This window comes from Argentina anserina, chromosome 7, assembly GCF_933775445.1.
Source record: "Argentina anserina chromosome 7, drPotAnse1.1, whole genome shotgun sequence".
Lineage (NCBI taxonomy): Eukaryota > Viridiplantae > Streptophyta > Magnoliopsida > Rosales > Rosaceae > Argentina > Argentina anserina.
Window position 1 is genome coordinate 20,986,429 of NC_065878.1, and position 27,807 is coordinate 21,014,235.

General features: G+C 39.1%; 7 protein-coding genes and 1 long non-coding RNA gene across 9 annotated transcripts; 4 read left to right on the forward strand and 4 right to left on the reverse strand.

Annotated features, from left to right (window-relative positions):
- The first annotated feature begins 244 nt into the window (after window positions 1-244).
- Window positions 245-2,113, forward strand: LOC126803340 (uncharacterized). Its single transcript, XR_007673108.1, has 3 exons — window positions 245-418; window positions 1,181-1,352; window positions 1,860-2,113. It is a non-coding gene; the product is annotated as an uncharacterized LOC126803340 (long non-coding RNA).
- A 1,918-nt stretch (window positions 2,114-4,031) lies between these two features.
- LOC126803336 (autophagy-related protein 18c) lies at window positions 4,032-6,528 on the forward strand. Its single transcript, XM_050531135.1, is given in 5 exon segments — window positions 4,032-5,208; window positions 5,428-5,465; window positions 5,467-5,684; window positions 6,071-6,194; window positions 6,383-6,528. Coding segments are annotated over 5 exon segments (1,236 nt in total). The 5' UTR covers window positions 4,032-4,449; the 3' UTR covers window positions 6,480-6,528.
- Window positions 6,529-6,688: 160 nt separating this feature from the next.
- On the reverse strand, window positions 6,689-9,134 carry LOC126803337 (uncharacterized). The gene is made up of 6 exons (XM_050531136.1): window positions 8,683-9,134; window positions 8,480-8,588; window positions 8,274-8,365; window positions 7,918-8,176; window positions 7,176-7,319; window positions 6,689-7,045 (listed from the first exon to the last, which is right to left on the reverse strand). The coding sequence occupies exons 1-6, from the start codon at window positions 9,021-9,023 to the stop codon at window positions 6,950-6,952; spliced, it is 1,041 nt and encodes a 346-aa protein (XP_050387093.1). The 5' UTR covers window positions 9,024-9,134; the 3' UTR covers window positions 6,689-6,949.
- On the forward strand, window positions 9,134-11,857 carry LOC126803333 (uncharacterized). Its single transcript, XM_050531133.1, has 6 exons — window positions 9,134-9,386; window positions 9,567-10,041; window positions 10,228-10,567; window positions 10,808-10,906; window positions 10,992-11,112; window positions 11,523-11,857. Exons 1-6 carry the CDS (start codon window positions 9,134-9,136, stop codon window positions 11,735-11,737), a joined length of 1,503 nt encoding a protein of 500 aa, XP_050387090.1. The 3' UTR covers window positions 11,738-11,857.
- A 203-nt stretch (window positions 11,858-12,060) lies between these two features.
- Window positions 12,061-13,498, reverse strand: LOC126803338 (protein SRC2). The gene is made up of 2 exons (XM_050531137.1): window positions 12,896-13,498; window positions 12,061-12,752 (listed from the first exon to the last, which is right to left on the reverse strand). The coding sequence occupies exons 1-2, from the start codon at window positions 13,344-13,346 to the stop codon at window positions 12,193-12,195; spliced, it is 1,011 nt and encodes a 336-aa protein (XP_050387094.1). The 5' UTR covers window positions 13,347-13,498; the 3' UTR covers window positions 12,061-12,192.
- Window positions 13,499-13,697: 199 nt separating this feature from the next.
- On the reverse strand, window positions 13,698-15,092 carry LOC126803339 (uncharacterized). The gene is made up of 4 exons (XM_050531139.1): window positions 14,501-15,092; window positions 14,314-14,372; window positions 14,108-14,164; window positions 13,698-14,017 (listed from the first exon to the last, which is right to left on the reverse strand). The coding sequence occupies exons 1-4, from the start codon at window positions 15,044-15,046 to the stop codon at window positions 13,825-13,827; spliced, it is 855 nt and encodes a 284-aa protein (XP_050387096.1). The 5' UTR covers window positions 15,047-15,092; the 3' UTR covers window positions 13,698-13,824.
- Window positions 15,093-15,527: 435 nt separating this feature from the next.
- On the reverse strand, window positions 15,528-18,790 carry LOC126802535 (cytochrome P450 714A1-like). The gene is made up of 5 exons (XM_050530179.1): window positions 18,424-18,790; window positions 17,079-17,305; window positions 16,747-17,000; window positions 16,262-16,634; window positions 15,528-16,147 (listed from the first exon to the last, which is right to left on the reverse strand). The coding sequence occupies exons 1-5, from the start codon at window positions 18,710-18,712 to the stop codon at window positions 15,716-15,718; spliced, it is 1,575 nt and encodes a 524-aa protein (XP_050386136.1). The 5' UTR covers window positions 18,713-18,790; the 3' UTR covers window positions 15,528-15,715.
- Window positions 18,791-22,134: 3,344 nt separating this feature from the next.
- On the forward strand, window positions 22,135-25,804 carry LOC126802361 (uncharacterized). 2 transcript variants are annotated; one of them, XM_050529978.1, is made up of 8 exons: window positions 22,135-22,570; window positions 23,382-23,529; window positions 23,646-23,796; window positions 23,939-24,064; window positions 24,151-24,231; window positions 24,364-24,556; window positions 24,663-24,933; window positions 25,238-25,804. In XM_050529978.1, the coding sequence occupies exons 1-8, from the start codon at window positions 22,361-22,363 to the stop codon at window positions 25,498-25,500; spliced, it is 1,443 nt and encodes a 480-aa protein (XP_050385935.1). In that variant the 5' UTR covers window positions 22,135-22,360; the 3' UTR covers window positions 25,501-25,804. The 2 variants fall into 2 exon arrangements, with proteins under 2 accessions (XP_050385935.1, XP_050385936.1); XM_050529979.1 differs by having other exon boundaries at window positions 25,241-25,804.
- The last annotated feature ends 2,003 nt before the right edge of the window (window positions 25,805-27,807 follow it).

Below are 27,807 nucleotides of genomic sequence, written 5' to 3' on the forward strand. Positions count from 1 at the left end.
ACAGGTTTCTGGGTAGTGATGAGGCCATTGATTTGGGAGAATTGTAATTATAGTTCTTAAAACTAAATTTGGATTTTCAGAAGGTATAAAACTATAAATAGCTTAATTTTATTGAATCAATATGAGCCAGATGAATTGCTCTTTGGCACTAGCTTCCGAGAAATACGAAAACTGAATGAATTTTTATGAATTAAAGTACTTTTTGCGTCTGTGATTTGCAGAAGTAGTATGAAGCTGAATCTGAGGTCTTGGAGAGTGGTATATATGACAGTGATGCACTGCAGTAATGATGATTACTACAGTTGCATGGTGGGAATCCTGTACTTACTTATCGAGCCTAAACTATTTGCTCATGTCATTGTTGCATTGGTTTTATGAATCAATGTCAAGGAAGGAACTCGAGTGGTGCAGTTGCATGGTGGGTTTCAATTGATTACTGGGCTTTACTTTGAGGTTTAATTATTTCCGCCACCGTTGTATTGCATGTGAATGTCAGAGACGAAGTAATAGAAGTCTAATACTCTAATGATGAATAGTATTGATCAGATTGAAGACGAATGATAAACGAGAGAGACGGGAGGGGGAGCTTTCTTCAGTCCACTCATGGATAGGATGGGGTTTGTGGAAGTAACTGCCGACTCATTCATTCAACCACTCCGCAGTAGGTTCATCAAAAACTTAAGTTTTGCTACTGTGATTGATTGTGTGAATGAAGCGGGAGTTAATTTGCATCCCTCTTTCTCTTTGCTTGGACTGAAGGGAGCTCCTCCACTTTCTCTTACTTAATTTCTAGGTTAGGCACACACATATTGTTCGCACAAACTGGATAACTAGGTCTGCAAATCTATTGGATTGAAGTATCAGTTGAAGGGTTAGCTGTTTAATCAAGCATCATTGTCAGCCTGGAAATCGTGTTCTGGTCTATCTACTTCATTTTCCAGGGCATAAAACTATGGTTGAGAGAGTAGTATCTTCAATCTATGAAAGTATAATCTTGCATTCTTGCATATCAGTTTTCAAAGGCAGTTTTCAAAATTTATTCCTAACATAAAATGCATCCAGTTGTATATCCGTTACATTTTTACTGATGAGTAAAGAGGAGGGCCCATGAAGTTATTACTTTTAGAGTTGTAGATCTCTCATATACCTTTTTCACCAAACAAGTAAATTATCCTTTCAGGTACTGCTTTTCATATTCCCCTGCACCCATTGTTCATCACAAGCCACACCAGATCAGCAGCTTTTCTGGGATTTACCTAATTTTGATTTCAGTATCTTGTATGAGAAATCAATGGCATGCATGCATTGAAGCTCCACTTTGTGTCACGCTAACCATAATATAGTGCAGCTAGGTAACTCCATTTCCTGCATGTATGTGCAGTCTTTTTAATTTTTATCACGCCATAGTATATAGAGTATGGTCCAAATCATGCATATGACATTATATATATTTTTTAAGTAGTCTATATCTAATAAAGCTTGCAGACACCAAACTGTCTATATACTTCTTTCACTGGTAAAAGGTTCATTGTGCTATCCTTTTAAGGCCTTGGAACTGGTCATTGTTGTTTCACTGCATGCGTTCATCGAAAATATGCACACTACTTTCTATTAGAATCGTATAATATGCATTTTTACTTTGGAGCTGTGCCATCCACTCTTCTGTGTTCCTTCTCTGTGGTACAACTATGGATATGCCAGCAGTTAATACACGAGCAAAGCTTGATTCTTTTTGGTTGATAACCCTATTTTATGTGTCTGTGGCTTTGGCCGTTGTATGAACACATTATGTTCCAAATTTCCAGATAAGGTAAGATTGGAACTCGTGGAGTCGTGGGCTAAACTTCCTGTTTTGGCAGTCACCAGGTTGTTTAATTGGTGATCGAAGAAGAAAACCTGGAACATTAAGTATTCATAAGCTTCCTGTCAGATATAGATTGACCTGGTAGTAGGGCTGGTAGCCATGCCATGTGGTCCCCTTCTTCTCAGGATTTTGAAACCCTAATTTTGAAGGAGTTGATAAAGTTCTTTGTTAAATAAGGGCAGCATTGTATATGTTTTCCAAATTGTTTTTTCAAATCAATGTAAGCATACGAGGCATTACTCTTTGATAGAGTGAATCTTCTGTTTTTCTTTGAAAGTGTCCGGCCGACTTTGCGGACGATGCAATTTTTAATTTAGGGTACTCGCTATTAATCACGAGGCATGCTAGCGATCTCTTGTTTAATGGGGAATCACATCTCACTAGTCACAATTATATAGAGGTAGGCGTTTGTTTAATTAAGCTAGCATTTTGCAATCAATATTTCAAAACAAAAGTTTATAAACAAGATGGTAGATCCGCAGTCTCCAAAGTCAAGATAAGCACTCTAACATGAAGTTAAGTACTACACCTTTGATTCCTTCAGTAGTTTTAATTAAAACCATCCACATCCACACAGAAAATCAAACAGTATGTCAGTATCCATAGTTCCATACACGTATGATTGAATATGAAGTTAATTACACAGATTATATGAAGTGAACTTCATGATGCCAGCAGTGTGGTCTATCAACCAGATCCAAAATGAAAATGTCGTCGCTAAGTTATATTATCTAGGCACTTCCTCATTTTTCAAAAGAAAGGAATGATGCATAACGAACTAGTTACGGTTACAGGGGGAGAGTGGGAATATTGTATACGCTGCCAATAATTTATCTCTCCAAATAATTTATTTAGGTTCTTTAGAATTTCATTTATAACTGAAGATCAGCCGAAACATCTATAATTATAACCAAAATGTGTAAGACTTAAGTTGAACTCATCATAGTGTTTAAGTAAATATCAGATAGAACAACTATCAATTCGTAGGAGATCTAATCATCATTGATACTGGTTTGATTTAGGACTAAGTGTATCAAGTTATAAGTGAGTTGGTATTGCATTATGAATCCCTTCTTGAGTTAACTTATGCATCAAGTGAGTCGACTTGATGTTTGGTGCTATATATAAAGGTGTTTGGTCCATGTTCCCTCTACTAGTTTTAGACAATTCAGTGTGCCCCATAAATGGTGTCGGTGTAGAGGATGGCAGAAGACCAACGAGACTACTGGTGCTGATTGCTTAGCTGCTCAACTAGAAGTGGATCAAGTTATGTGTAATAGAGATTGTGTAATTGTTCCGATTGGTATTAAGAGTGTATGTGTTTAGAGTAAGCATTGATCTTGGTTAAATACTCCTTCAGATTTTTTCAAAATGAAGCATGATCGTAACCAATTCTTTTGTCTCTCATGTAGATAAAATTTCTTAATTGGTATTATCTTTCCGATCATCTATGTAAACAAACTCAATTCATATTAAACGTAGTTTTGTCCATGAATATGAACATAATAACAACTAATTAAGGTTCATATTTATCGCTAAATTTTCAGTAGTATTTGATTATTTCTGATTCCCAATTTCTCAGGTGATAATTTTGATTAAATTTTCTCAACTAAACCCGAATTGTTTTTTATTGGTCGAGTTTCTAATGATGCTTCCAAAGCCTTTTTATTTTGATCTTGTTAATACTCGATGCCTTGGGAGATTCAGTTTGTACTTTTCATTTGTTGTATAAAAAAAACCATATGAAAACTTAAGAAACCGATCTCAGATGAATACATTTATAAATTAAATAATAGAACCAATCAAAGAGAAAACAAAAAAGAAACAAAAAAGTTGAGTAATGAGTTGGATCGGTTGTTCGGGTTTCGTGGTGTTGGGTTCAGGCCCTCTTTAGAACTAAACAAAGAAACAGAGAAGTAGAAAAAAGGAGAAGAGCGCACCAAAACAAAACACCGGAGATTGGCTGTCGTCGTCTCTTGTTACAGCCTCTGTTTCAGATCACATCACCAGATAAAAGGTCAGTCTTTTCAGTTTTTGAGGTTGACTCTCTTCCTCTCAATTCTGACTTCCCTTCATTTCAATTCGATTCCTTTGAATGTAATCAAGTCCTTTGATACAAGATAACCCAGTGCTATGAAGGTTCCAATGCTGCTTTTAGCCTGTGAATTCTTATAAAGTAGTTGGCCTTGAGTAGATTGCTGTGTTTTGATTTGTTTTGTACTTTTGTGTATGCTTGTGTTTGAGTTCTTCACAACTTATGATCAAAGTTTGGTGAGTTTGGTGATTGGCATTGTGGGTTTCTTCAAAAGGTTGAAACTTGATATATATTTTTTGTTAATTTTGAGTCTTTCTCGATGCTTCATATTCTGTTTTTGTGTACCAAGTTGATATGTAATTGTGAGGACCATCGTGTTGATTACAGAAATTTTGAGTGCTATTAATTTGAAGCATGAAGATGCTATGTAGAATTTTGTGTTTGAAATGGAAAGTATGAACTTTGTGGTTTTCTGATGTCTCTATGTCCAGGCTATACATCCTTCATGAGTATTGATTGAGGCTTGCGTACACCTGTGCCTGCCTCCCTCATGAGTTCAACAGTTTCGACACCTAGAGGGATACTATCACCCACAAGGCTCGGCTCGTATGGACTGCCTGATGCTGGGCCGTCTGGTTCTTTTACCCGGCTTGAACCGGACTTCATTGATGCTGACGAAACTGAGTTGCACTCTGTGTCCTGGAATCAAGACTATGGTTGCTTTGCGGCAGGCACAAGTAATGGTTTTCGTATTTATAACTGTGAGCCTTTCAAAGAGACTTTTAGACGGGACCTGAAAAGTGGTGGGTTCAGAATTGTTGAGATGTTGTTCAGATGCAACATTCTCGTACTTGTTGGTGGTGGAGACAATTCCCAATATCCACCAAACAAAGTAATGATTTGGGATGATCATCAGAGCCGATGTATTAGTGAGTTTTCATTCAGGTCTGAGATTCGTGCAGTAAAGTTAAGTCGTGACCGCATAGTTGTGGTTCTTGAGCACAAGATATATGTTTACAGCTTCATGGATCTGAAGCTGCTGCATCAGATAGAAACATTATCAAATCCCAGGGGATTGTGTTGCCTTTCGCACCATCAAAATACATCTGTGCTGGCTTGCCCAGGCCTTCAACGGGGACAAGTTCGAATTGAACATTTCGGGCTAATCATGACAAATTTAATCAATGCTCATGATTCTCATATTGCATGCTTTACCTTAACAATGGATGGGCTACTTCTTGCAACTGCTAGTACCAAGGGTACTTTGATAAGAATCTTCAACACAATGGATGGGACTCGCTTACAAGAGGTAGTATTTTGTGCTGCAATCTTTCTATAAATAAATAGGATTGTTCTTCAACTTTATGATGAATGGCTTGAAAGTCAGTATTAACACGATGTGAGTTACTAAATAGTTACAGTGTTAATTGTGGCCTATTATCCTTAAATGTTATTCCTTTATGCATGGGAGACTGATGTTCGTAAGTGTCAGAAACACTTCTTATTTCTTCTATTGCCCCCCTTGTAGGTACGTAGAGGAGTGGACAGAGCAGATATTCATAGTATTGCTCTCACCAAATGTTCAGTGGTTGGCAGTATCAAGCGACAAAGGTACTGTGCATATATTCAGCCTCAGAGTTAGAGGAGTTGGGATGAATTTGTCTACTCATTCGAATGCTTCTCAAGGGCCAGCGCTTTTCCAACAGAATTCTTCAAATTCATTGGAGTCTCTTATTGCTCCAAACACTGGAGCCAATTCTAGTTCATCATTGTCGTTCATGAAAGGTACAAACACATGCCAATTATAACTGTCATCTGTGAGTGATCTGCTCTTATGCATCCTTGTTCTCATGTTCAACATGAGTAAGAATTGCCCTCCTTCAACTTGACAATGCTAATAAAACTTCATGATGTCTGTATCAATATATTAAAGAAACCTGGATATGGAAACTGAGTGTAATTTCTCAATTTCAAAAACGGGCAAGCATGTGGGTTCGTTTGCTAACTAAACTTGTCATTAAGAGCAAATTGGCCATTGGTCATTGAGCGAATTGCTAACTATACATATTTCTTCGTTTAGTCAACTCATGCTTCTGAGTTTGCAGTATACTCTGCATTCACTTAGTTTTTGGTGGTGTCTTCTGTATGTAATATTTATAAATTTCTTGCAGGGGTTTTACCTAAATATTTTAGCTCAGAGTGGTCTTTTGCTCAGTTCCGCTTACCAGAAGACACACAATTCATTACTGCCTTTGGCTCTCAAAACAATCTCATCATTTTAGGCCTGGATGGGAGGTAATGTCGCTGTTTCTGTTTTGTTAAAATTTTCCTAGTTACGTGCATTTCCCTTCCTGTTCGGACTAAAGTTTTGAATAAGCACTCTTACCGTCTTTTGGACCAGAAACTTCCACCTTTGGTTTGCGCTTATCTTCTCTAGTTACCTACCCCACTCTCTGATTCACTATTTCTTTTTTCTGCATCAGCTTTTACAGGTGCAGTTTTGATCCAGTGAATGGAGGTGAGATGTTGCAACAGGAATATGTACGGTTTCTGAAAACAGATAGTAGACCAAGATTTTGATCATGTGTACATATTGATTTATCAGTTGAATGTAAATATTTGATTAGTATCATCTTGTTCCATTTGACTGTATAGCTTGCAAAATCATGCTGATGATTGTAGCCGTAATAATGGCGAATATTATTCCAAATTGAAAGCGATTTAAAACATTGCTGTTGCATTGTTGAAAATGAAAAGTAGAAGCTTCTTAGCTTGAGTTTTAGCTCTGGTGGAAGAAAGCGGATCATGATTTCATTATGATGGAGCCACCTTATTTATGCAATTTACATGGCACAATTTTCTTACAACCAAATATACTCAAGGTCATAACTAGTACAATGGACCTAAACCAGAAAAACTGTTGTCAATTTATTACGTATCCTTGAGAGACAATGGTAGATGATGTGTTTGTCACAAGCTGCAGAAAGGGGAAAACTAGGGAATGGAAATGCCGAGGAGTGCAAGATCCGATTGTCCCAGCTGAGTTCTGATTAAAGCCTTGATTTCATACTGCTTGGGTCGTCAAGAACAATCATCACTTTCCCAATGGCTTTCCTATCTTTGATGGCAGAAAAGGCAAGATTGGCCTGTCATTTATGAGCAATGTATGTGGTCATCAGATTAGGTACTTAAAACTCGAAACACAACCAATGATGATGGCAACATATTCTGGCAACGAGGTTTGAGGGGTAGAATAAGAGTGAAAGAAATCCTGACCTCTTGCAAGCAGTAAGTATGAGAGATACGGATGGTGATCAGCCCTCTCGCCACCCAGGAAAGTAGTTCATTAACCGAATCTTCAAGAACAGCTGGTCGATGTATTCTGTAGCTACCCCAGTACAGTCCATGCACTGTCCAGTTCTGGTACAAAGTGATACACAAGTAAAAAGGGCATTGAAATCCAGGACCAACTGAGAATTTGGGAGTAATCTATAGTTCATATCTCAATGGAATAAAATAAGACACAATTAGCTTATTCATGGTGAAAGTGGAGGCCTAGTTTTAAAGGCCAGAGGAACAGAGAATATTCACAAGATAGTGAAGATACACAGACTCTTTTACTCAAAGCCTGGTTCCCTCATTCCATATTTCAATACCTGGCTCTCATGTCTAAACTAGGGATTAGCCCCTGGAGAACTGCGCTAGTTAGTGTTCAACCTTCAACAGAGTTCCAAATCCCTACTTTTTATTTGAACATCTGATCATCAAATAGACTAGGTTTTTTTTCTCTCTCTTTTCTTTTGATCAAACACTAAAAACTGCCAAATTTAAAAGAGTACTTGCAAATGACAATTCAGGCTTCAAGCTATAACAGTCTGATGCAGATGACAATTTAGGCTTCAAGCTATAAAAGAGTACTTGGTCATCGTATAAGCTCCATTAAGCATTTCAATCTTAAGCAACTCCAAATTTGAGTGAATGCAAAAGATTTTGGACTTGAAACAATCACTAGTCATACCTTAACAAGAGCAATATTGGCGGGAATGACAGGGACCTCTCCACTGGCAAAGCCTATAACCAAAATGTGTGCTCCCCAATTCAAAACCTTCATGGCCTCTTTAGTCAGCTTCCCTCCCACCGGATCATACAAAACATCCACACCTTTGAGCTTCCTGGTTTTCAAAAAATCCTTCACACTTTGTATAATACTCTGACTGCTCGAGTCCACCACATGATCAACCCCCAAAGACTTCAAATACTCCACCTTCTCAGCTCCCCTGCAAATGCAACACAACAAACATATATCTAATCACTCCAATTCCAATTCCCACAAAGAACAAAAGCGCAACGAAGCAACGAAATGTACACATATACCTAGCTACCGCAATGACAACGGCTCCAACAACCTTCCCAATCTGCACCGCCGCAAGTCCAACACCTCCAGCTGCACCAAGCACAAGCAACACCTACAACATGAACCCCAAAAATTGAAAAACTCTACCTACAAACACCACTACATCTCAAATCCTCAACATAGTTCCAAATGTACTTCTCAACATGATCACATCAAATGTACTTACTTGACCGGAGTTCAAGTTGGCCCGGTGAAGAAGCGCCACATGAGACGTCCCAAATGCCACCGGCAACGCTCCGGCAGCCACCAAATCACACCCGTCCGGCACTCCAAATCTTCCAACACCAAAAATCACAACATCAATTTCTCATTTCCACTCAAATTTGTACATAAAAACAGAGCAATCTACCTAAAGACAGAGCAACTCACAACAGACTCTGATCGGCGACGATGAACTGAGCAAAGGACCCGAGCGCCGCGAAGCTGCAGACACTGTCGCCGGCTCTGAACTTCGTGACGGCGGGGCCGACGGCGTCGACGACGCCGGAGTAATCTGACCCGGGAACGAAAGGCAGCGGCGGCTTCTCTTGGTACTTTCCGAGTATCTGAAGGTAGTTGGCGTAGTTCAAGCTCGTAGCTTTCACTCTGACCCTCACCGACGTCGGAGTCTCCAATACCGGAATCGGAAAACTCTTGTCGATCACTATCGACTTCTCCTCCGAAATCGGCGCTGTTGGGTCCCCGAGTTTCTTGCAGACCAAAGCCTCCATCTTTACTTGTTCTTGTTTATGAGCTCTGCTTCAGTTTTGGACAGTTAAAAATCAAAACTTTGACTCCAACGACGTCGTTTTGGAGCTAAAGTTTTAGCCTTTCATATTTAATGGTGGCGTTAAGTATTAGTGTTATCGACATAGGAGAGTTGAAGGGCGCGAAAATCGATATGAGGAGCTTGGCGGGGACATGGGTGTTGCCGATTTGTAGTAAAGCTTCGAGCTTTAATGGTAGAGAGAGTAGTTTAAGCTTTGGTTTGAGATGTGGTTCGGATACCCAAAACTGCGTCGTTTTGAAGTCGTCTGCTTTTGCTGCTGCTGCTGCTTCCGTCAGTGGCTCCGGTGCTCAATACTCCGGGTCTGGTAAATTCAAAGCTCTTATCTTTATGTGTTTATGGTATTGTTGTAGAGTTGATTTGGTTCTGGGTTTGGTTTGTGATGAGCAATTGAGCGTTGAGTGATTAGTTTTGATGTGTGTTACTTGTTTTGGATGTGTTTTGTACGTGTGTGAGTTTTGATGATTGGGTTTGATTGTTTACTTAGAGGGGTTGCTTGGTGAGCAAACAAAGAAGAAGGGTAAGGAGGTAGCTGGGATTGATCAAGATGAACTGGTGGAGGATCCTAAGGTTTTGGCTGACCCGGATAGTTGTTTCTGTGAGTTTAGTGGAGTGGAGATACATCATAAGGTATGTGAAGCACAAGTGAAGGTGCATGAGAGTGAGAATGTGTTAAGTGAGAGTAAGAATGTTGGGCTTCCTATGATCTTGTTACATGGCTTTGGAGCCTCGGTTTTCTCTTGGAGTCGGGTTATGAAGCCTTTGACTGAGGCTGTTGGTTCTAAGGTTCTAGCATTTGATAGACCGGCGTTTGGGTTGACATCTAGGGGGAACTCTGTCAGGCAGTTGTCATCTGGAAATGGGGAATCAAAACCTGTAAATCCTTATTCCATGGCGTTTTCGGTGCTTGCAACCTTGTATTTTATTGACTTTCTGGCTGCTGAGAAGGCCATTATTGTGGGGTATGTAATTCTCCTGTCTTACTATTGGTTTTTAGTGTTTTCTTTCATATAATGTTCTTTTGCTGATTCATTTTCTCTAGGAGATGAGTAGTTTACTTAGTGATTCTGGTTTGTTGTTTAATTCTGTTAAATCTTTTAGGACACCTTGTGTGAGTATTATACTCAATCTGAAAACCAATATCTCAGGCATTCAGCTGGTTCTCTTGTAGCAGTTGAGTCATATTTTGAAGCACCAGAACGTGTGGCTGCTCTAATCCTTGTTGCCCCAGCAATTTTTGCCCCAATCATAACTCAGAAGGTTGTCAAAGGATCTCAATCCAGAACAAATAAGCAGACAGAAGAAGATGGCTCAAATTCAGTTGATAATGGCAAGCCATTTGTCCAGCTTTTTAAAGTTATGTCCAAAGTTGCCCGATTCATTTCAAAGGCAATAATGGAATTGGTGAATGGGATGACAGTTATGTTGAACTCTTTGTATAAGAAATTCTTGTCAGCTCTTCTACGGTCTGCTTTTGCGATAATGCTGGTAATGAATTTTTATCTGGTTTACACTGCACTTGGTTTGTGTTATTCAGATACAGTTTTAAGTCATTGATTTTTGAACCAAACACTGTCTTGAAAACGTTTTTGTACAAATATTTCAAGATATCACTGAACTTTGTTCTTTCATGAATATCATTACTCATATCTTGCTGCTACTCACTGACCTTTCTCTATGTTTGTTACACATGCTACGTCTGACAGTGACTAGTCGCATAATTTTCAGGTAAGAATGGCTATCAATAGATTCGGTATCACTGCTGTTAGAAATGCATGGTATGACTCGAAGAAAGTCACTGACGAAGACATCAGTGGTTATACAAAGGTTGTTTTCTTTAATAGTTCTGTCTTCCCATTTGTTTTTGGCTTTGGGATGCATAGTGCTCACCTGAATGTATTTCCACATGCAGCCATTGAGGATGAAGGGTTGGGATAAGGCACTTGTGGAGTACACAGCAGCAATGCTCACAGACACTTCATCTGAATCAAAACCGTCGTTGGCAAAGAGACTCTGTGACATCAAATGTCCTGGTAACAATTATGAACCCGTAGTTTTCCAAATAAGTGTTGAAATCCTCTTATGATGCAGTTAATAGAAAAAGTTAATTAATCAGGACAGTAAGAAGAAATTTTCCCTACATCCCTCAAACAGTTAAATCAGACTGGTAGTTTTAAATTTTAATGGTGCAGACTGCTTATAAGAAAATCCATAAAAACAAGATAATCTATATAAGCCTAATTCCCAGTAGAGTGTCTATAAAGGTGAAATGCTTAACCTGACCAAATATTGCCTTTGGCTAGTTTTTTGGTCCAAAATGTATGTTTGTTGGTCCTCTTATAGGTTACTACTAGCACTGCATTGCATATTATTGTGGATTATTTATCAAGTTGAAGAGGTAACATGTAATGGTGACAGTAGCTGCACTCTATCTTTGAATCAGTTCTGATTGTTACGGGTGATAATGACCGAATTGTCCCTTCATGGAATGCTGAGAGACTCTCAAAAGCGATACCAGGGTCTTGCCTTGAAGTAATAAAGTGTTGTGGCCACTTGCCACATGAAGAAAAAGTGGACGAGTTTGTTTCAGTAGTTGAGAAATTTTTACAAAGAGCTTTTAATGATTCTCCGCAGGAGCCATTACAAGTTATTGTGTGAAGTTTGTCTCCTGTCTGGGCTATAAACCATTTTACTAATGTCATGAACACCATGTGGGTTTGATCAAGCATCCGAATGTCAGTGTATATCATTTAAGTACAGAATTTGGGACACAGATGCTTTGCAGCAAAGTGAAATAACCATATTTACTTATGTTGTACATCACTGTAATACTACGGTGATACTCCTGGTGCTTCATCAGTTATTCAGATGCTCAACAGTTGTATTAGACATCAACATTAGAAACTGTGATCGTCTTTTGCTATGTAATAAGCAATGAAAAGCTATTTTGGCAATCTATGATCTGTGAATGGAGTACATCCTGTGAGCATTCTGGTTTTGTACTGATATTACATTCTAAGAAAGGGACCGAACAACAGGAATGACCAAGTTCAAGTTTCTTCATACTGCATAACTTATTACAACTTAACGGCTGATGATAGTTACAAACTTGGTTAAAAGGGAGGATCAGCTGATATGGTAAGACTAGCATCCTGTAAGCCAGAAGGAACATCAAATCCTGACATAAAGTCATCACCAAAGATCACAGCACCGGCTGCCAGCGCCCCAGCACCCAATCCCATTGCAAAGCCAGGTCCTCCAGCCCGAGTTCCACGACCAAGATGTGGTGCTCCAGATGATGATGGCATATTGATATAGGTCTCAGGCATTTGGTCTGTCCTTGGGAGAAAGGTGGGTATAAACCCAACATTGGAAGGTGGCGGAGGTGGTGAAGGAGTTCTAGACTGCTGATAGCTTGGTCCAGTTGCTGGTGGGTAGCTTGGTCCGGTTACTGGCGGGTAGCTTGGTCCACCTCCTGGCCTGTAGCTTGGTCCAACTGCAGATGGTTTTGAATAGTTTGTAGTTGAAGGCATTTGATTTGCATATGGAGAATTCATTCGAAACTGATGTTCTGGTCTCTGTTGTGGAGTAAATGGTAGTAATGCTGGTGCAGACCCATCTCCGGTGGCCAAAGTGATAGTATTGCTGTGATCCCCGTGTCCTCCCTCACTTCCTACAAAGCAGAACTTGACTTCATCACATTTATGGTGATTCTACTGATTCATATATCCATTATGCATAAAATTTCAACTAAATTTTTTAATTTACATATAATTCAAACTCGAACGAACAACTCTCCGAAGGGTTTTAGAATACCTGTGAATGTCCCTTCCATATCCTCAGAAATGTGGATTGAAACATCAACAAAACCTTGAGGTTTGTTGGAATTCTTTTTTCGCAATTGGTAGCTCCCAACTTCTTCAGCTCCATGCCTAGAACTCTCAGAATTCTTGTTATGCTTAGCCAGAAACTCTTTCAACTGAATAGTAGCTGTCCCCTGTAGCCTTTCTCTGAGGAATATAGGCTCTCTACTATAGACCTCGATGTGCAGGGCCAAATCATTCAGTTTAGACTCTGCGTCCTCAACCAAGGAAGCAAACTTGGTTTTCCATACTGGATTTGCATTTCCAGATGCATCAATCTTGGTGCAGTACTTGTTGTTGGGATTAGTCCATCCCACAGCATACCACTGAAGCTTCCATAGGTATGATGAACGTCGAAGCCCTCGAGCAGATATCAAGCAAACTTCAACCCAGAGTTTCCCCATACCTGGATAACTGCAGAAAAGAGAGAAGTTGAGAGATAACTTTCTTCTGTGTAGGGAAAGTTGTTAAGGCGAAAGAAGGAAAGGGAAGCTGTTTTTGCAATATTTAAATGGCTACTTTACTTTGCTGGTGAGATAATTGTTATGCCTGAGAACCATTATTGGGTAACCTCTCTTTTCAAACTTGCTTTTCCTTAGTGAAATGCATTACAGATGGAGAGGAATATGCTGTATGTAACAAGAAATTGTACAGCAGAATACTGTTGGGGAAGGAATATGAATACAGTAACTATTTCAAATCTTTACATTATCTTGGACTAAACATTAGGAATCTAACAATCAGAGAAAGGGTCCACACTGGCTGTTCTGGTTTGAATGTGAAAATGCAACATCTTCAGGCCAAAATAGAGACAACGAAACACCGTTTTCAAACTCTTGTATTGACAAAAAGTAAACACTTCTCATCTTGTCATCTCGATGCTTAAGATGATTGTTTGGTCTTGAACTTGGAGTAGGATAAGGTCTTCAGTAATGGTGGAACCAACAATAGCTTTCGACCTGCGCGTTTAACCATCTGTTCGTCGAGATTAGTTGAACTACTAGCAGTCCTTTGATACATCATTGCAGTGGAGCACAGAATGTCATCTCCAAAACCACATGCTTTGAAGAATGAGCTGATACAATGTCAAAAAAGTTATGAGAACAAAGTTGTTCAGGAAATGCATTAAAGCTTTGACACTGGAGAAACGTGCTGTTGAAATCACCTCTCACTCTCAGAGCAAAGGGCTGCTATGTCATATATGTCTCTACTAGTAAGTATTCTGCAAGAAGTTAAAGAAATTTTTAGTTTCCACACACCACAAAAAGATTTTATATATTACAGATCCCTTTCACTATGAGATATGGTAGAATCTAAGGTACCAGTTATACCATAGTTCTAAGGGACTAGTTTTAAGAAAGAATACTGAACCTTATTATTCTCTTAACTATCATCTTGCCAATTCCCATACCCTGCAATGAAGGAATAACCTGGGAAACACTGAACCATATTTATATGAATATAAGCTATAAGAGTTACTGCCAACGTAACATGTATCACATTGTACATTTTATTTTACAACATATAAAGACTCTTACGATCAAGTTTTCATGTATACCATAACATCGTAGATGGAGGCTGTCAATCCTTGATCAGAAACAGCACGGCCAAAACCCACCAGTTGACTGTTAAATGGTGTCACCGGCATCACCATCCTCTCGAACAATTCTCCTAAACCCTCAGTAATCCTCTGCCGCTGCCCATTTTTCTGCGAAAATGACGACGAAGAGCTGCCAACTACATCATTTGGTTTGCAGAAGACTGAGACCAGGACTTCACTGTGTGAGAGAGCCACACGTAGCTTGTTCGCGTCAATACCTTCCACTTCACGGCAGCCATCTTCCCCGTCCACGTAACCCGGGAACCGGTGGCCGTTGAGGTTGCAGGCGCTGTATAGGTCAATGAGGTCGTCTGGTTTTAGGTGAGAGGGGTTTGTGGATATGAACACAGGGACTAAGGCTTGGAGTACTGTTGCTGGTGCTTTTGATCTTGAAGGTGTTTTCATGTTTTGCACTTGGGTTTTGCCTCGGGAACTTACCCACTTAAGCTCCATGGAGCTGCAGGCATGACCCTCTACGATGTTCATGGGCGTCACAGCCTCCATTTCTTTCTTCTGATGAGGCCGTTTCTCCAACGAATTGGATGATAATGTGTGGCCGTGTGGGGGGAACGATCACCACAATACCCATTAATCGATAAGGGGCAGTTTGGTCTCGTTTTGTTTGTAGGTGTAAAAAGTACTCGAATAACATTTTCGTACGAAAATAGATTGAAAAGAAAAATATTATAAAAATAAACGAAGAACAATGATACATACAATTATCCCTTAATCAATTAAAAAAATTAAGAAAATCTAAAGAGGTATTACAGTGACTCACAAGAAAATTTATAACTGAATCTCATCAAATAAAATTATCGACAATAGATAGTTTGGTCTCGTAAAATCTCAGACCTCAAAGTCAATAAGTTGCAAATATTTTCTTCTAGATCTTTGTGGACGAGACGCACTTGGTTTTCCGAATTTCCGGTTTAGTTGCGTTATATTTTAATGTTTATTTTTTTTCTGCCAGACCGGAGGCTAGGGTGGTTTTCTTCCCTTTGTCTTATGTATTGTCTAGCTTTTCATTAAATCGGCGAGGAGAATTGCTCTCTATTCATATTTTAACCCAAAAGAAAAACTTAGATAACTAGTTAATGACACAGGTAAAGTTGAATCAAGAGAGATTAGTTACATCAATAACTTGGCCCTAATTTTTTAACGTTGTCATCAACCCTACATATGAGACTTCTGAATGAGAATATGTACACCATTTCCAGGACCTACAATCATTTTGTAAGCAGGAGAGTGTCTGTAATTGGGTGATAGAGAGAAAATGAACTTGGAGATGATGAGGGAGAGGACAACCTTCAATTCTACCATAGCAAAGTTCTTGCCTAAACAGGTTCGAGGACCCAAACCAAAGGGGATATAGGCTTGAGGAAACTTGCAAGCCTTAGAGACACCATCAATGAACCTCTCAGGTTTGAATTCGTTTGCATCTTGTCCCCAAGTATCTGTGTCTCTGTGCAATGTTGGGATCAAAGTCCACAAGCATACCCCTTTAGGAATGTTTATGTTTCCCACCTGGGTGTCTTCAAGTGCTTCTCTTGAAACAAAAGCAGCCGGTGGGTATAGACGCATGACTTCTTGAATCACCATATTCATCTGCAAGGTTTACGAATGCATGTACCGATGCACGTGTTACTGGTGTTAGCTTATACGTGTTAGCTAGTTTGAACTTAAGGTTTAAGGTAATTTCATGTAAAGAGTACGTTGTACCGTTTTTAATTGAGGGAGTGAATTAGCATCTAGCTGACCATCCGGGCAAACTTGCGCCAACTCGGTCCTGATCCGAGCTTGCCACTCAGGATGTAAAGCGAGCAGCATCAAACACCAAGAAGCAGCAACAGCAGTGGATTCATGCCCTGCAAAGTAAATGTTCTTGCAATTGTCAACTATGAATCGCTTGGATGAATCCTTGCCTTGGCCTAGGCTTTGGTCATTCATGGCTCCGACTAATATTGACTGCAATAGATCCTTTTCCGACGAAGATGTCTCTAGCGCTTCTCGTTTGCGTTCTTTCACAGCTTCCCATATCAGTGACTCTATCTCTCTCTCTAAGGAACCCATCTCCTTTTGTCTCTTCAACCCTCTGTCTTGCATTATTAGAATACATTAATTAGGAAGTAATTAATTGCATCACACACAAAATACAAAAGTACAGATCGATTAGTGTCATAGCTAGCTAGTAATTATTTTCATACCCAAAACTAGAAAATGATCCGAAGAGGAAGGGTTGATGAGACATTATTTCCTGGAGACTTCTAAGCTTTGAGAAAATCTCTTTGCCCTTGGAATAAGAACTCCCAAAACAAGCCCTAGAGATAACATCAGCTGAGAAATCCCTTAAATCCTCATCTACTTGAATCTCTGCTCTCATAACTCCTTGTTCATCAATACGCTCCTCCCATTTTCTAAGCAATGGTTGCGCCGACTCCAACATCAACCCTACCATCGCCTGTCATGTTAAGGAAATCGATCAGATCGAAGAGAGTCAGGAAAGTTGCTCAAATTTTTTTAAACTTATTTCTTGTACCTTGACTTTGTCTGTGAAGAACTCAGGCGCAACAATTTTTCTTTGTTGTGACCAAACAATACCATTGGATCTAAGAATGCCATTTCCAAGCATGGGAGCTAGTCTCTTGCTTACATAGGAAGGCTTACCTAAATCCAAACTAATACACTGGTTGATCTCCTTCACTAGCTCTGGTTGGTTAACATATAAATGCCGCCTCATTCCTGTTGAATATGTGTAAATTAAACCTGCAAAATCCGATCATTTCATTAATTTCTCATGAGGTCAGTTCTTATGATTTGAGCAACACACGTAAGTACACTAACGGATGTGAAAACGCAACCACAAACAAGAAACAAAGAAAAACATTGACAATTTATGATGGCCCAACTAGTCGTTGGATCAGTTTATTTTGGATTACATAAATCTCATTCACTATAAACAACAAAAACGTCTCCAAAAATATACTATTTTCATAATCTAGCTAGTGAAATGATCCACCACAATATATGTTAGGATGCCATTACAAGTTCAGATAAGAATTTGTTGTGGGTTACACACAGATATGAGTAAACACAAACCTCATCCTAGTCATTAATTAAGAAGGATATCCTATTATTCTAATAGAATAATCATATTGAATCATTTATTTCAAGAAAAAGTGTCATATAATTTGTTAGAACTTACTTGAACACAAACCTAATTAGATGATTTAGATCGATGATAATACTCCCATATTATATTGAATGTGGTCCTCTCGACTCAGTTGCAAACTTGCAACCATCGTCATTTTTTTATAATACAAGACAGCAATCACAGCAAATAATAGTTTCATTTCGTGGTTGTTGTAATCCAGACCAAGACATTTTTTAAAGGTAGGTCATCGATCATCTTGTTACTGTCATAGTTTATTGTAGTTATGGCAAAGTAACATGATTAGACAGTAAACTAATTTAAATCATGGATTGGGAATCTACTTGCAAATTAATGACCCGACATTGACATTTGCATTGGGGTACTGATCGATAACCTCACTAGTCAAACTAAGCATCTCAATTCTCAAGTCATTTGTAGTGGATAAATCTCATTGACTCGATCAAGATCGAGTTGGCTTACCCTAGCTAAGCTTATGGCATTCATGACTCCACAAAGCGCAGCTAGGAATACTTAATTTCTATGGAATCCTTTGTTTTCTAGGCAAAAATCATAAGAACTCTCCTGTCATCTTTTTCAACAACTGCTACTCTACTAGTTGCAGAAAGGTAAAAACCAACGTTTTATATCTATCCATGGCGGCCTAGAAGAATACACAACGAAGAAGAACAAGTTGAAAGAACTAGGACATGACTGAGAGTCGATGACTTACCGTATTCTTTTCTCCAGTGTTCGAAATAGGGGAAGAGACTGGAAGTGTAGTCGTGGGCTACAAATTCACAGTGATTTGGAGACTTCTGAGCTTGGAGTTGGATTTTCTGCATGTCAGCGAGATTCCCATATAGTAGAGAAGGTGTGGGACCTTTGATGCCTTGCATTTGGAGGTTCCTTCGGATCCTCTCGGACTTCAACCAGACTGTGTTGTAGAGATGAATGAAGAAGCCAACCAGTCCCAAGAGAACTAGGGAAGAAATGATTCGGAAATGAAGAGAGAACTCCATCGTTTCTAGTTCCAAGAGCTTTTAGTTTCTAGCTAGCCTAGAGTCGTGATATTTATAGAAACTGAACAAGAGTCTGCTTTTATAAGATCCCATATAGAATAGTGTAAAAGTCACGCACTCGGGGTTATATTGTTAACTATAGAAGACTTGCGGTAACTTTGAAAACTTGGGGTGATCGGAGCCTCGGACTCTCAGACTATATCAAATTATTGATCAAATTAACAAGTTTCAAAACATTACTTAGTGTGTCCCTGGTCATATATATGTTTATTAATAATTTTCTATTCCATTCCATATTTGCCTGATATTAAAATGAAATAAATAATGATCATCGAGAAATAATAGATCATGATAATCTTGAATATTACCGTAATTATGACTGATCGATGAGACCCTTAACACTTCAAACTACCAATGCGAGCCGCAAATCATGAGGGCATGAGGCACACTAAACATTTACCTCCATTATGCCGATGGTGATGATTGGACAAAAAATGGATCTATCTGAAGACATCATGATCAATAAAAGATAGAATTATAAAATTATTGTTAAAACTGGGGATCCAGAAAGCGATGTGTGTGTTTAAATAGAGGATTACTGACGAGCATCTTTCCTATTTCGTTGGCATAATGCAGTCTTAATACACACCAGTTGTACCAAAAAGAAGAAGAAGAGAAGATTTACGTGAGGAATAAGAAGCTGTAGCTCGCATCTGCCATAAGAAGCAGGCTAATTAATGAAAAAACTAGAGCGTACGTGAATGATATATATATATTGACTTCATGAGCTCCTGTTAACCATATAGGCTAGGAGCAAATCCGTATATGGCCAATGTGGAAAAGCCTAACATGACATGAGAGGTCGTGATGGGTTGGACGGTAAGGAGGTACTATGTGCGAGGCGATTATTGCACAAGTGATCGTCTGATCGACAACAAATAAAGCGTTCGGCGAATTATACATATCAAACATATTAAAATGTGTGAGGCTCAAGAGGCCCGGATGATTTAGCAAGATCTCGAGAGAATAGAGATAAATTGTTAGATGAATTGTTTCTTTCTAAAAAGAACAGACAACGATTTGGCAGAGCAAGTCAAAGTGAGGTGAAGATTTCTACGAGCAGTGTTCCGCTAATAAAAGAATTCTCGGCTGATCGGTAAGGTGGTCCCGGATAAGCTAGCTAGCTGACTGCTACATGGAATAATTGTTTGAGAGGTTGTCGATCTCATCGGAAAGACTTAGTGTTTTAAACACTCAGAAACAGCGAGCATATGAAGGCAAAAAGAGATGATGAAGGTAGGGTTTGATGGTGTCGGTGGCTCGGTGCCACAAGATCAACCAGTCTCACTACTAATCTATCGATCTGGTTCATCTCAGCTCCTCAAATTCCAAAAAGACCAAAACCAATAAGCTTCCCCCGGACCACTTAGATTGGCTTTCAAGTCAATTCAATGTGACTTGACTATATAGAGCATTTTCCTGGTGGGAATTTCTCCAAGTTTGAAACTAGCTATCCTGTTGTGTTTGAACTAGGTCATGAACTGTCAGGGGCCTCAGGGCCTCATATGCATGATGAAGATCGAAGAATGAAGAGGGCAATATGTACGTGTGTGCTTGTGTGCATGTGAGTGTGCTCCTTTGCTTCCACGCTTACAGCTGCACTACCTAGCAGGCAGGGCCTCTCTCTTTCACACAAAGTGCTTTTAAGCAAAGCCAAATCTGACCTAGCTACAATAGCTCTTCTTGATTGCACGTGAAGATAGAGCTACGTACGTGAAAAATGAGCTCGGGCTCCGGGGAGGAGGGGGCCGGCCATGGCTGTTATGCAACCGAGTTTGCGTGGCACCACCAATGGTGACGTTTGTCATTTAGGATTTCCTAAAATTTGGCGTGTTTTATTCAAATTTCAATTCTATTAGACGTCTTTAATTATAGTTTTTGTGACACATTCATGCATTACGAATAATTTCACTTTCGATGTGTCTCCGAGTATTATTAGTCGTTTCACATTTACACCAACACGACCACTTTAATTAAATGAGTAGAGTTGATACTTTCATCCTCAATTGACCTCACTACGATCAACAATGTAATGCACGCTCGAATTTTGTTGTCGATCGCATCTTCTTTTGAACCAACCACTCGTGTTAGTTGCGTTGACGGATAATTCAAAAATGGGTGTGTATGGTAGGTTCAATTTCAGTTCTTACAACGACGCGGACCAGTTTAGAATCAAACGTACTCATCCCAATTGAGATGAGGTAGACGAAAGCGAAGTGCAATGGCTAGCTAGCCCTAGCTTGTTAATTATGCATGCATTATTGGTCGCAAGGAAATTAAACTGCATGGATCCACTAGCAGCTAGTTAGGAAGGGACTTGAAACACTGAACTGTCACGAAGCTGCTCGGCTTCTAGCAAATGAGAACGAAAGAAAATTATATATATGGGTGCTCGATCTTGTCCAGCAGACAAACGAGCCAGACCTCGTAGTTACTAGCTAGGGTACTCTTCTACTTCTGCAAGACAAGAGGTCCAGTTGGACCAAAAAAAAAGACAAGAGGTCCAGATTCCAGCTGCCTCATTCCAATCCATTTCCAACTGTCCTCAGTACCACACACCAGCTCAACTACTTGCTCAACTAACTCAAGAGTATAATGAAAGCTAGGATCCCACCATGTTCATCTTCTTCCCGCAGAGAGGAGTACTGAACCTGTTACTTTACTGAATCACTGATCGGAATCGTCACCACTTGCCTGGCTTTGTTCATATATACACCCTACAATCCTGTATACATGAGCACGTACAAGGGTGAATTTTTGAAAACGGGGTGTGAAAATCATTTCATAGTAAGGTGAAATACAACGATTTTTTTTTATACTAAGCTTTATTTGTTTTTGGCAATACAGAAGCTTTATTTTGAACATTTGGTTAAAGAAGTATCCAACACTATTTCAGTCATACCTAAAACGAAACGCTCAATATGCATGTGCCCTAGACAACCAAACATTGATCGAGTTACAAAAATTAGTAACAACCGTTTACCATTAAAGTGGACTCTAAACAGATAAGTTTTAATGTTTCAAATAAATTTTATAGACTTTAATTTCGGTAAAAGTATCCACAATCATTACCTGTATTGTCATTAGGCAAAGAAATTTCAAATTATCAAGCCTAAACACTACATGTAATGATTGTAATCAAACAAATTGACATTTATGCCACATTCTAAGAATCTAAGGGTCGTGAAATGATCAAAAAAACAAACGAGTATTTTAGTAATAATCTCAAATGCCAAAAGAAATTCTCATAATTCGGGTCAAGTCAGGCTCCGACCCAGGCCTGTAAACAAGGCCCAAATACTCGCCGTCCACTCTCTTTCCCAAATTGATTTCAAATTTTTAGATCAGCTCTAGTAGCCATTTCCACACGTCCCCAAATCTCCGACGACGGCGACTCAGAGAGAGAGAGAGAGAAGCTCATCTCGTCTCTCCAATCACCCAAAGCCCCAATCTTTCTTCACTTTCCCCAAATTCGGAGAATCTAGGGTTCCTCCGATGCTACACAAGCTCAATAATCAATTGCGAAATTGAAGAGAGAAAATTTGAAGCATGCTTTAGCTAGTTCGGAATTGAAGTTCGGATTTTGAGATGGAAGGCGGGGGGAGGAGGATATCGGCGAGTCCGCGGCCGTGTAGTGGCCGGAGAGTGTCGGCGGCGAGGAAGCGACCACGTGTCGGCGGCGTGGATGGGTTTGTGAATAGTGTGAAGAAGCTTCAGCGACGTGAAATCAGCTCAAAGAGGGACCGGGCTTTCACTATGAGCGATGCCCAGGAGAGGTTTAGGAATATTCGTCTTCAGGTAAATGTGAATTTTCAGTTGGTTTTGAATTTGGTGGAGGTGAAAAAATTGGGGCTTTTGGTTGTTTGGAGGTTTATGATGAGCTTGAAATAATGGGTTTAGCTCAAAATGTTAAATTTAATGATGAAATTAGAGCTAGGAGTATTTTGGAGTTTGTGTTTTTAGTAACTGTGCTGTGTAGCTTTACAGTCTTAGTGGTGTGAACCTGTTACAGAGTGTACTTATAGGATTTGGGTTTGGAGCTCATTTTGTGAATGGGATACCTATACTTGATTGCTTGGGAAGAATGCTGTGTAATAAGGTTTAGGTGCTAGGTTGCAGTGGGCAGTTGTAAGTATGAGGTGAAGTTTGGAATTTGAATTAAGCAATATTAACAGTCTTTGCTGAAATATTTAATGCACTTAAGCTCCATTGTTTTTAAAAATTGGTGCAAACTGTGATAGATATGAAATACTTATGCTTTTTGTTCTGTTTGATATGTTGGTGTGACAAGTTTTTGATTGGTATGCTTGTTGGTCAGTTTGAAATATCTGAATTCTGTTGATGCTTGAGTGGTGTATGTGTAAGGTTTAGGTGCTTGGTTGAAGTAGGGAGTTGTAAATTTGAACTCGTGTTAGTTTTTTGAGCAATCTTTACTGAAAATTGTAATGCACTTGAGCTCAATTATTGTGTAAAATGGGCTTTAAACTCTGATAGATATGGACTACTTATGCTTTGTTCTGTTTGATGTATTGGTGACAAGCTTTTGATTGGTATTGCTGTTGGTCTGTTTGAAAATGTCTTAGTACTCTGCTGATGTTTGAATGTACAGGAGGAATATGATACTCATGATCCGAAAGGTCATTGTGCCATGGTTCTGCCTTTTCTGCGAAAGAGGTCAAAGATTATTGAAATTGTAGCAGCGCGTGACATTGTGTTTGCTCTTGCACAGTCTGGTGTCTGTGCAGCGTTTAGCCGAGGTACTAGCTGTTCTTTTTGGATTTCGTTGTTGAATAGGGTATAATGAATACGTTTATGACTTCCAGAAGTTCATGGAGGGGAATCTGATATGTAGAACTTTTGTTGTTGGATGCAGAAACCAATCAGAGGATATGCTTTCTGAATGTCAGTCCCGATGAAGTTATAAGAAGCTTGTTTTATAATAAAAACAATGACTCACTTATTACCGTTTCAGTTTATGCTTCAGACAATTTCAGTTCTTTGAAATGTAGAAGCACGAGGATTGAGTACGTGGATTCCTTTACCCTTCTGCCTCCAACAACAAACACATTGACACACATAACCCACCATAAACAACAATGTAATCACCCAATTTAGATCAGTTTCTTTGATTGCTTGCTAAAGATCCTGTCAAATTGTATGTTCCAGATACATACGAAGGGGTAAACCAGATGCTGGCTTTGCTCTTTTTGAATCTGAATCACTAAAGTGGCCTGGGTTTGTAGAGTTTGATGATGTAAATGGGAAGGTTCTCACTTATTCTGCACAGGATAGGTAATTTTCATGTTTGTACTACTAACTTCGTATGGTGATCTTAGTGTTGTTGATTCAACTAATCTTTGTTTTGTATTTTTGACCAGTATATACAAAGTGTTTGATCTAAAGAACTATACAATGTTGTACTCCATATCAGATAAACATGTCCAAGAAATTAAAATTAGGTAAGCTTTCTTCACATGACTCAATCACAGACACTTACAGTGATGGTGGTTTTTGCATTTTGCCTTGTTCTCTTGTTATATTATAGTAGGCACTTATCTGTTTTTTTTTTTTGGTTTGTTTTCTTGGTGCAGCCCTGGGATCATGTTGTTAATATTCAATAAAGCCAGTAGCCATGTTCCTCTAAAGATTCTTTCTATAGAGGATGGTAGTGTTCTCAAATCCTTCAACCATCTACTTCATCGGAATAAGAAGGTAGATTTCATTGAACAGTTCAATGAAAAGCTTCTCGTAAAGCAAGAAAATGAGAATCTCCAGATTCTTGATGTGAGTATCTTGCAATCTTTTTTCATATCTTGAAGTACTGTTTGTGTTCATTTGGTTTCGTACACTTGTTTTCTGAGTCTGACTGCTATTGTATGTATTTCTGTAGGTTCGTGATTTTGAGACGACAGAAGTAAGCAAAAATGAATTTATGACACCATCAGCTTTTATATTTTTGTACGAGAATCAGTTATTTTTAACGTTTCGCAATCGTACTGTGGCTGTTTGGAACTTCCGAGGGGAACTTGTGACTTCGTTTGAGGATCATCTTTTGTGGCATCCCGACTGCAATACTAATAACATATATATTACTAGTGACCAGGATCTTATCATTTCTTACTGCAAGGCAGATTCTGATGATCCATTGGCCGAAGGAAATGGTAAATTTTGTCTTGTCTCTATACAGGATGAGCACCTTTTACATTTAAACATCAATACATCATAGACATCCTTCTCTATGAACCATATGCAAGATGGATTTCTTTGCATATAGTTCGAGGAGGATGTCCCTGATGTTCAATACTAGAGGTAGAAGGGTCTGAAAAGTTGTTTTTGAAAATGGGGGTGGCAGTTGCACCTGGTCTACGGATCTAATAGCATGATTTTAGTTGCTCTTTTTTAAAGATTAATCCTGTAAATGAAAATTTGTTTGGATCTCTAATGGTCTATGCACTCTATTTGCAGCAGGATCCATCAATATCAGCAATATTTTGACAGGGAAATGCCTTGCTAAAATAAAAGCCAACAAAAATGTGGAAAAAGAATGTAGTTGTAGTGGCGATTGTTGTGGAAGCAGTTGCAGTTCCAAGAAGCACGTCCAGGCATCCAGAATAAGAAGCACAGTCGCAGAAGCATTAGAAGACATCACTGCTCTCTTCTACGATGAAGAGCGCAACGAGATTTATACGGGCAATAGGCTTGGTCTAGTTCACGTATGGTCTAACTAAGGGTTTCTTCAGTTTGTTCAGTACACGAGGTCCTCAATCTGTACCTAGCAGACTAGCAGCAACAGCACCCTCACTTAGCCGTGTCTGTCCATTAGATCCATTGTTGTGTTCGTCTTGTAGATGGTTGAATTCATTGATGCCCCACTGCAACAACTACATCATGACACTACCATTCATTGCTCTTGTATCTTTTATCCCTTAGTTTACCTAAATCAGAATTCCTTATATCTGTGCTCAGATTGAGAACATATTTGTAACTTTTCATGGTTGTGTAATATATCGAGATGAATTTGCTTCTGCTAAATGGTTAAGCCAGAATTATACTCCCTCGACTGTTTCTCCAACAATTCTTCTTAAAAGGAATTCTGTTACCAAGCCACCATTCTACCTAACCTTTTCTTCGTGATAAATAGTCTCCTTTTTCTCTCTTAGGGTGGCAAGTGTTAAAACATTAATGAGAACTACATGAACAAAACTCTAATGACCGATTTGGATTTGCTTTACTGATCTATTGCTGATGTGTTAATCCGATCAATGCTTGAGGAAGGTGAGGTCATATCCCCCTGGATTCAATAGGATTCAATTCATCAATTGAGCAACAAACTGTATTGCTAAAATAAGATCAAGCAACAACGTAGAAGACGAATGCAGTTGTATTTGCGAGTAATCCCCGAGTAGTGTACTACCCTTTGCAGTCAAAGAAGCTTGTCATTGATCCAGAACTAGCAGCGAAGTCGCGGAAGCTGTGGAAAACAGTACTGCTTTCTTCTAGTTCATGTATGGTCTAACACTAACTAATGGGTTCATAACTTCATCTGCTACGTTAGTATGTTAATAGGAGTCAGTGTTGTGTTAATCTTGTAGATGGTTGAATATTTGAAATCATTGTGCATTTGTGCTGCCCCAGTAGAGTTGTAACAACTAACAAGTCACTTATCTTGTACCATTTAGTCCACCTATTTACCTAATCAGCATAACTCTATGTTCTTGCCTTCACTCATAAGAGTAGTGTCTATTCATGGTGGTGCAATATAGAGCTGAATTAGACTGGTTGGAGTTATGGAGCCGGACATGTGGGATTGTAGGAAGTGGAATGTGTGTGTGTGTGACCACAGGTCCCCTTCTTTTCCTTCCTTTTTAGTGTACTGGCCTTCTTTTCTGGGGTACCTTCTATCTCTGGTGGTGAGAGCAGCACTTTACATGGATTGAAAGGGTCGCAACAGAATGGCATGGGTGGAGCGTCAGCTTTAAGATTCGGTCACCTCCAAAGTTTCTTCTTCTTCCTCTTCTTCTTCCACCTCCAGCTTTTATTACACCACTAACTTCTACAACAATTATACTATTTTGGTAATCAGTACTTTGAAGAATGACATAATCCGAAATCAACATACAATAAGTACTTCATTAGATAAATACAGAGGGCTTTGAAATATGATATATTCCAAAATAAATGTACGATAACTTTGGCAAGTAAATAGATCTACCATTTTAGGTAGAGGGTACGTACTAACATTAGAGGTAACATAATATTATCTGTGACTGACATTTGAAGAATAGTGTCATTCATCACTAGAGGGAGAGATTTGTATGATGAACTGGGAAATGTTGCCGTTCTCCAGAATCTGAAAAGCAATAATACGAACAAATATATATTTCCTTTTTGGAAACTACTCCTATTTCTTGTCCTTAAATATGGTGAAGCAATTCAAGCAAAAGGACAACAACATGTGATTTGGGGGATAATCACGACCAAAAACAAATAAAGATTTCAGGGAATAAACAATATGTGGCCATTGCTTTTTCAAGAACACCCATCCTTATCAAAGAAGAGAATTTTCATTCCTAGAGTTTAACATGTTCCTCGTAACTTCAACTAATAAATTAAAATAAATACTAGACATCAATTCACTCACTACTTCACTAGTCAATCATTTTGATATTTTCTTTAACCAAAAGTCGGAATTTAAAAGAGTAACTCATTTATTTCGTGCTAACAATATACTAATTTAATATGTGAACTATTTCAATAATTGTTGATATAGGCTTATACCCGCTATAATCAACACAATTATCAGCGCATTAAGGCTAATATATAGCACAGTCTTACAATACTGACAGTGAGTCAGCCGCACTAGCTACGCAATGGGCCTCCCCGCGGTCCAAACTGACTACGGACGCGCCCTCACGCGCATCTCAAAGAAGACTCCAGAGAACACCTTAATCGGACCTCATCCCACACCGAAAGATAAGTAAACGATCTACCTCAACTCAACAATAAAAGGTCAAACTCTTGACCTCATAAGTTAA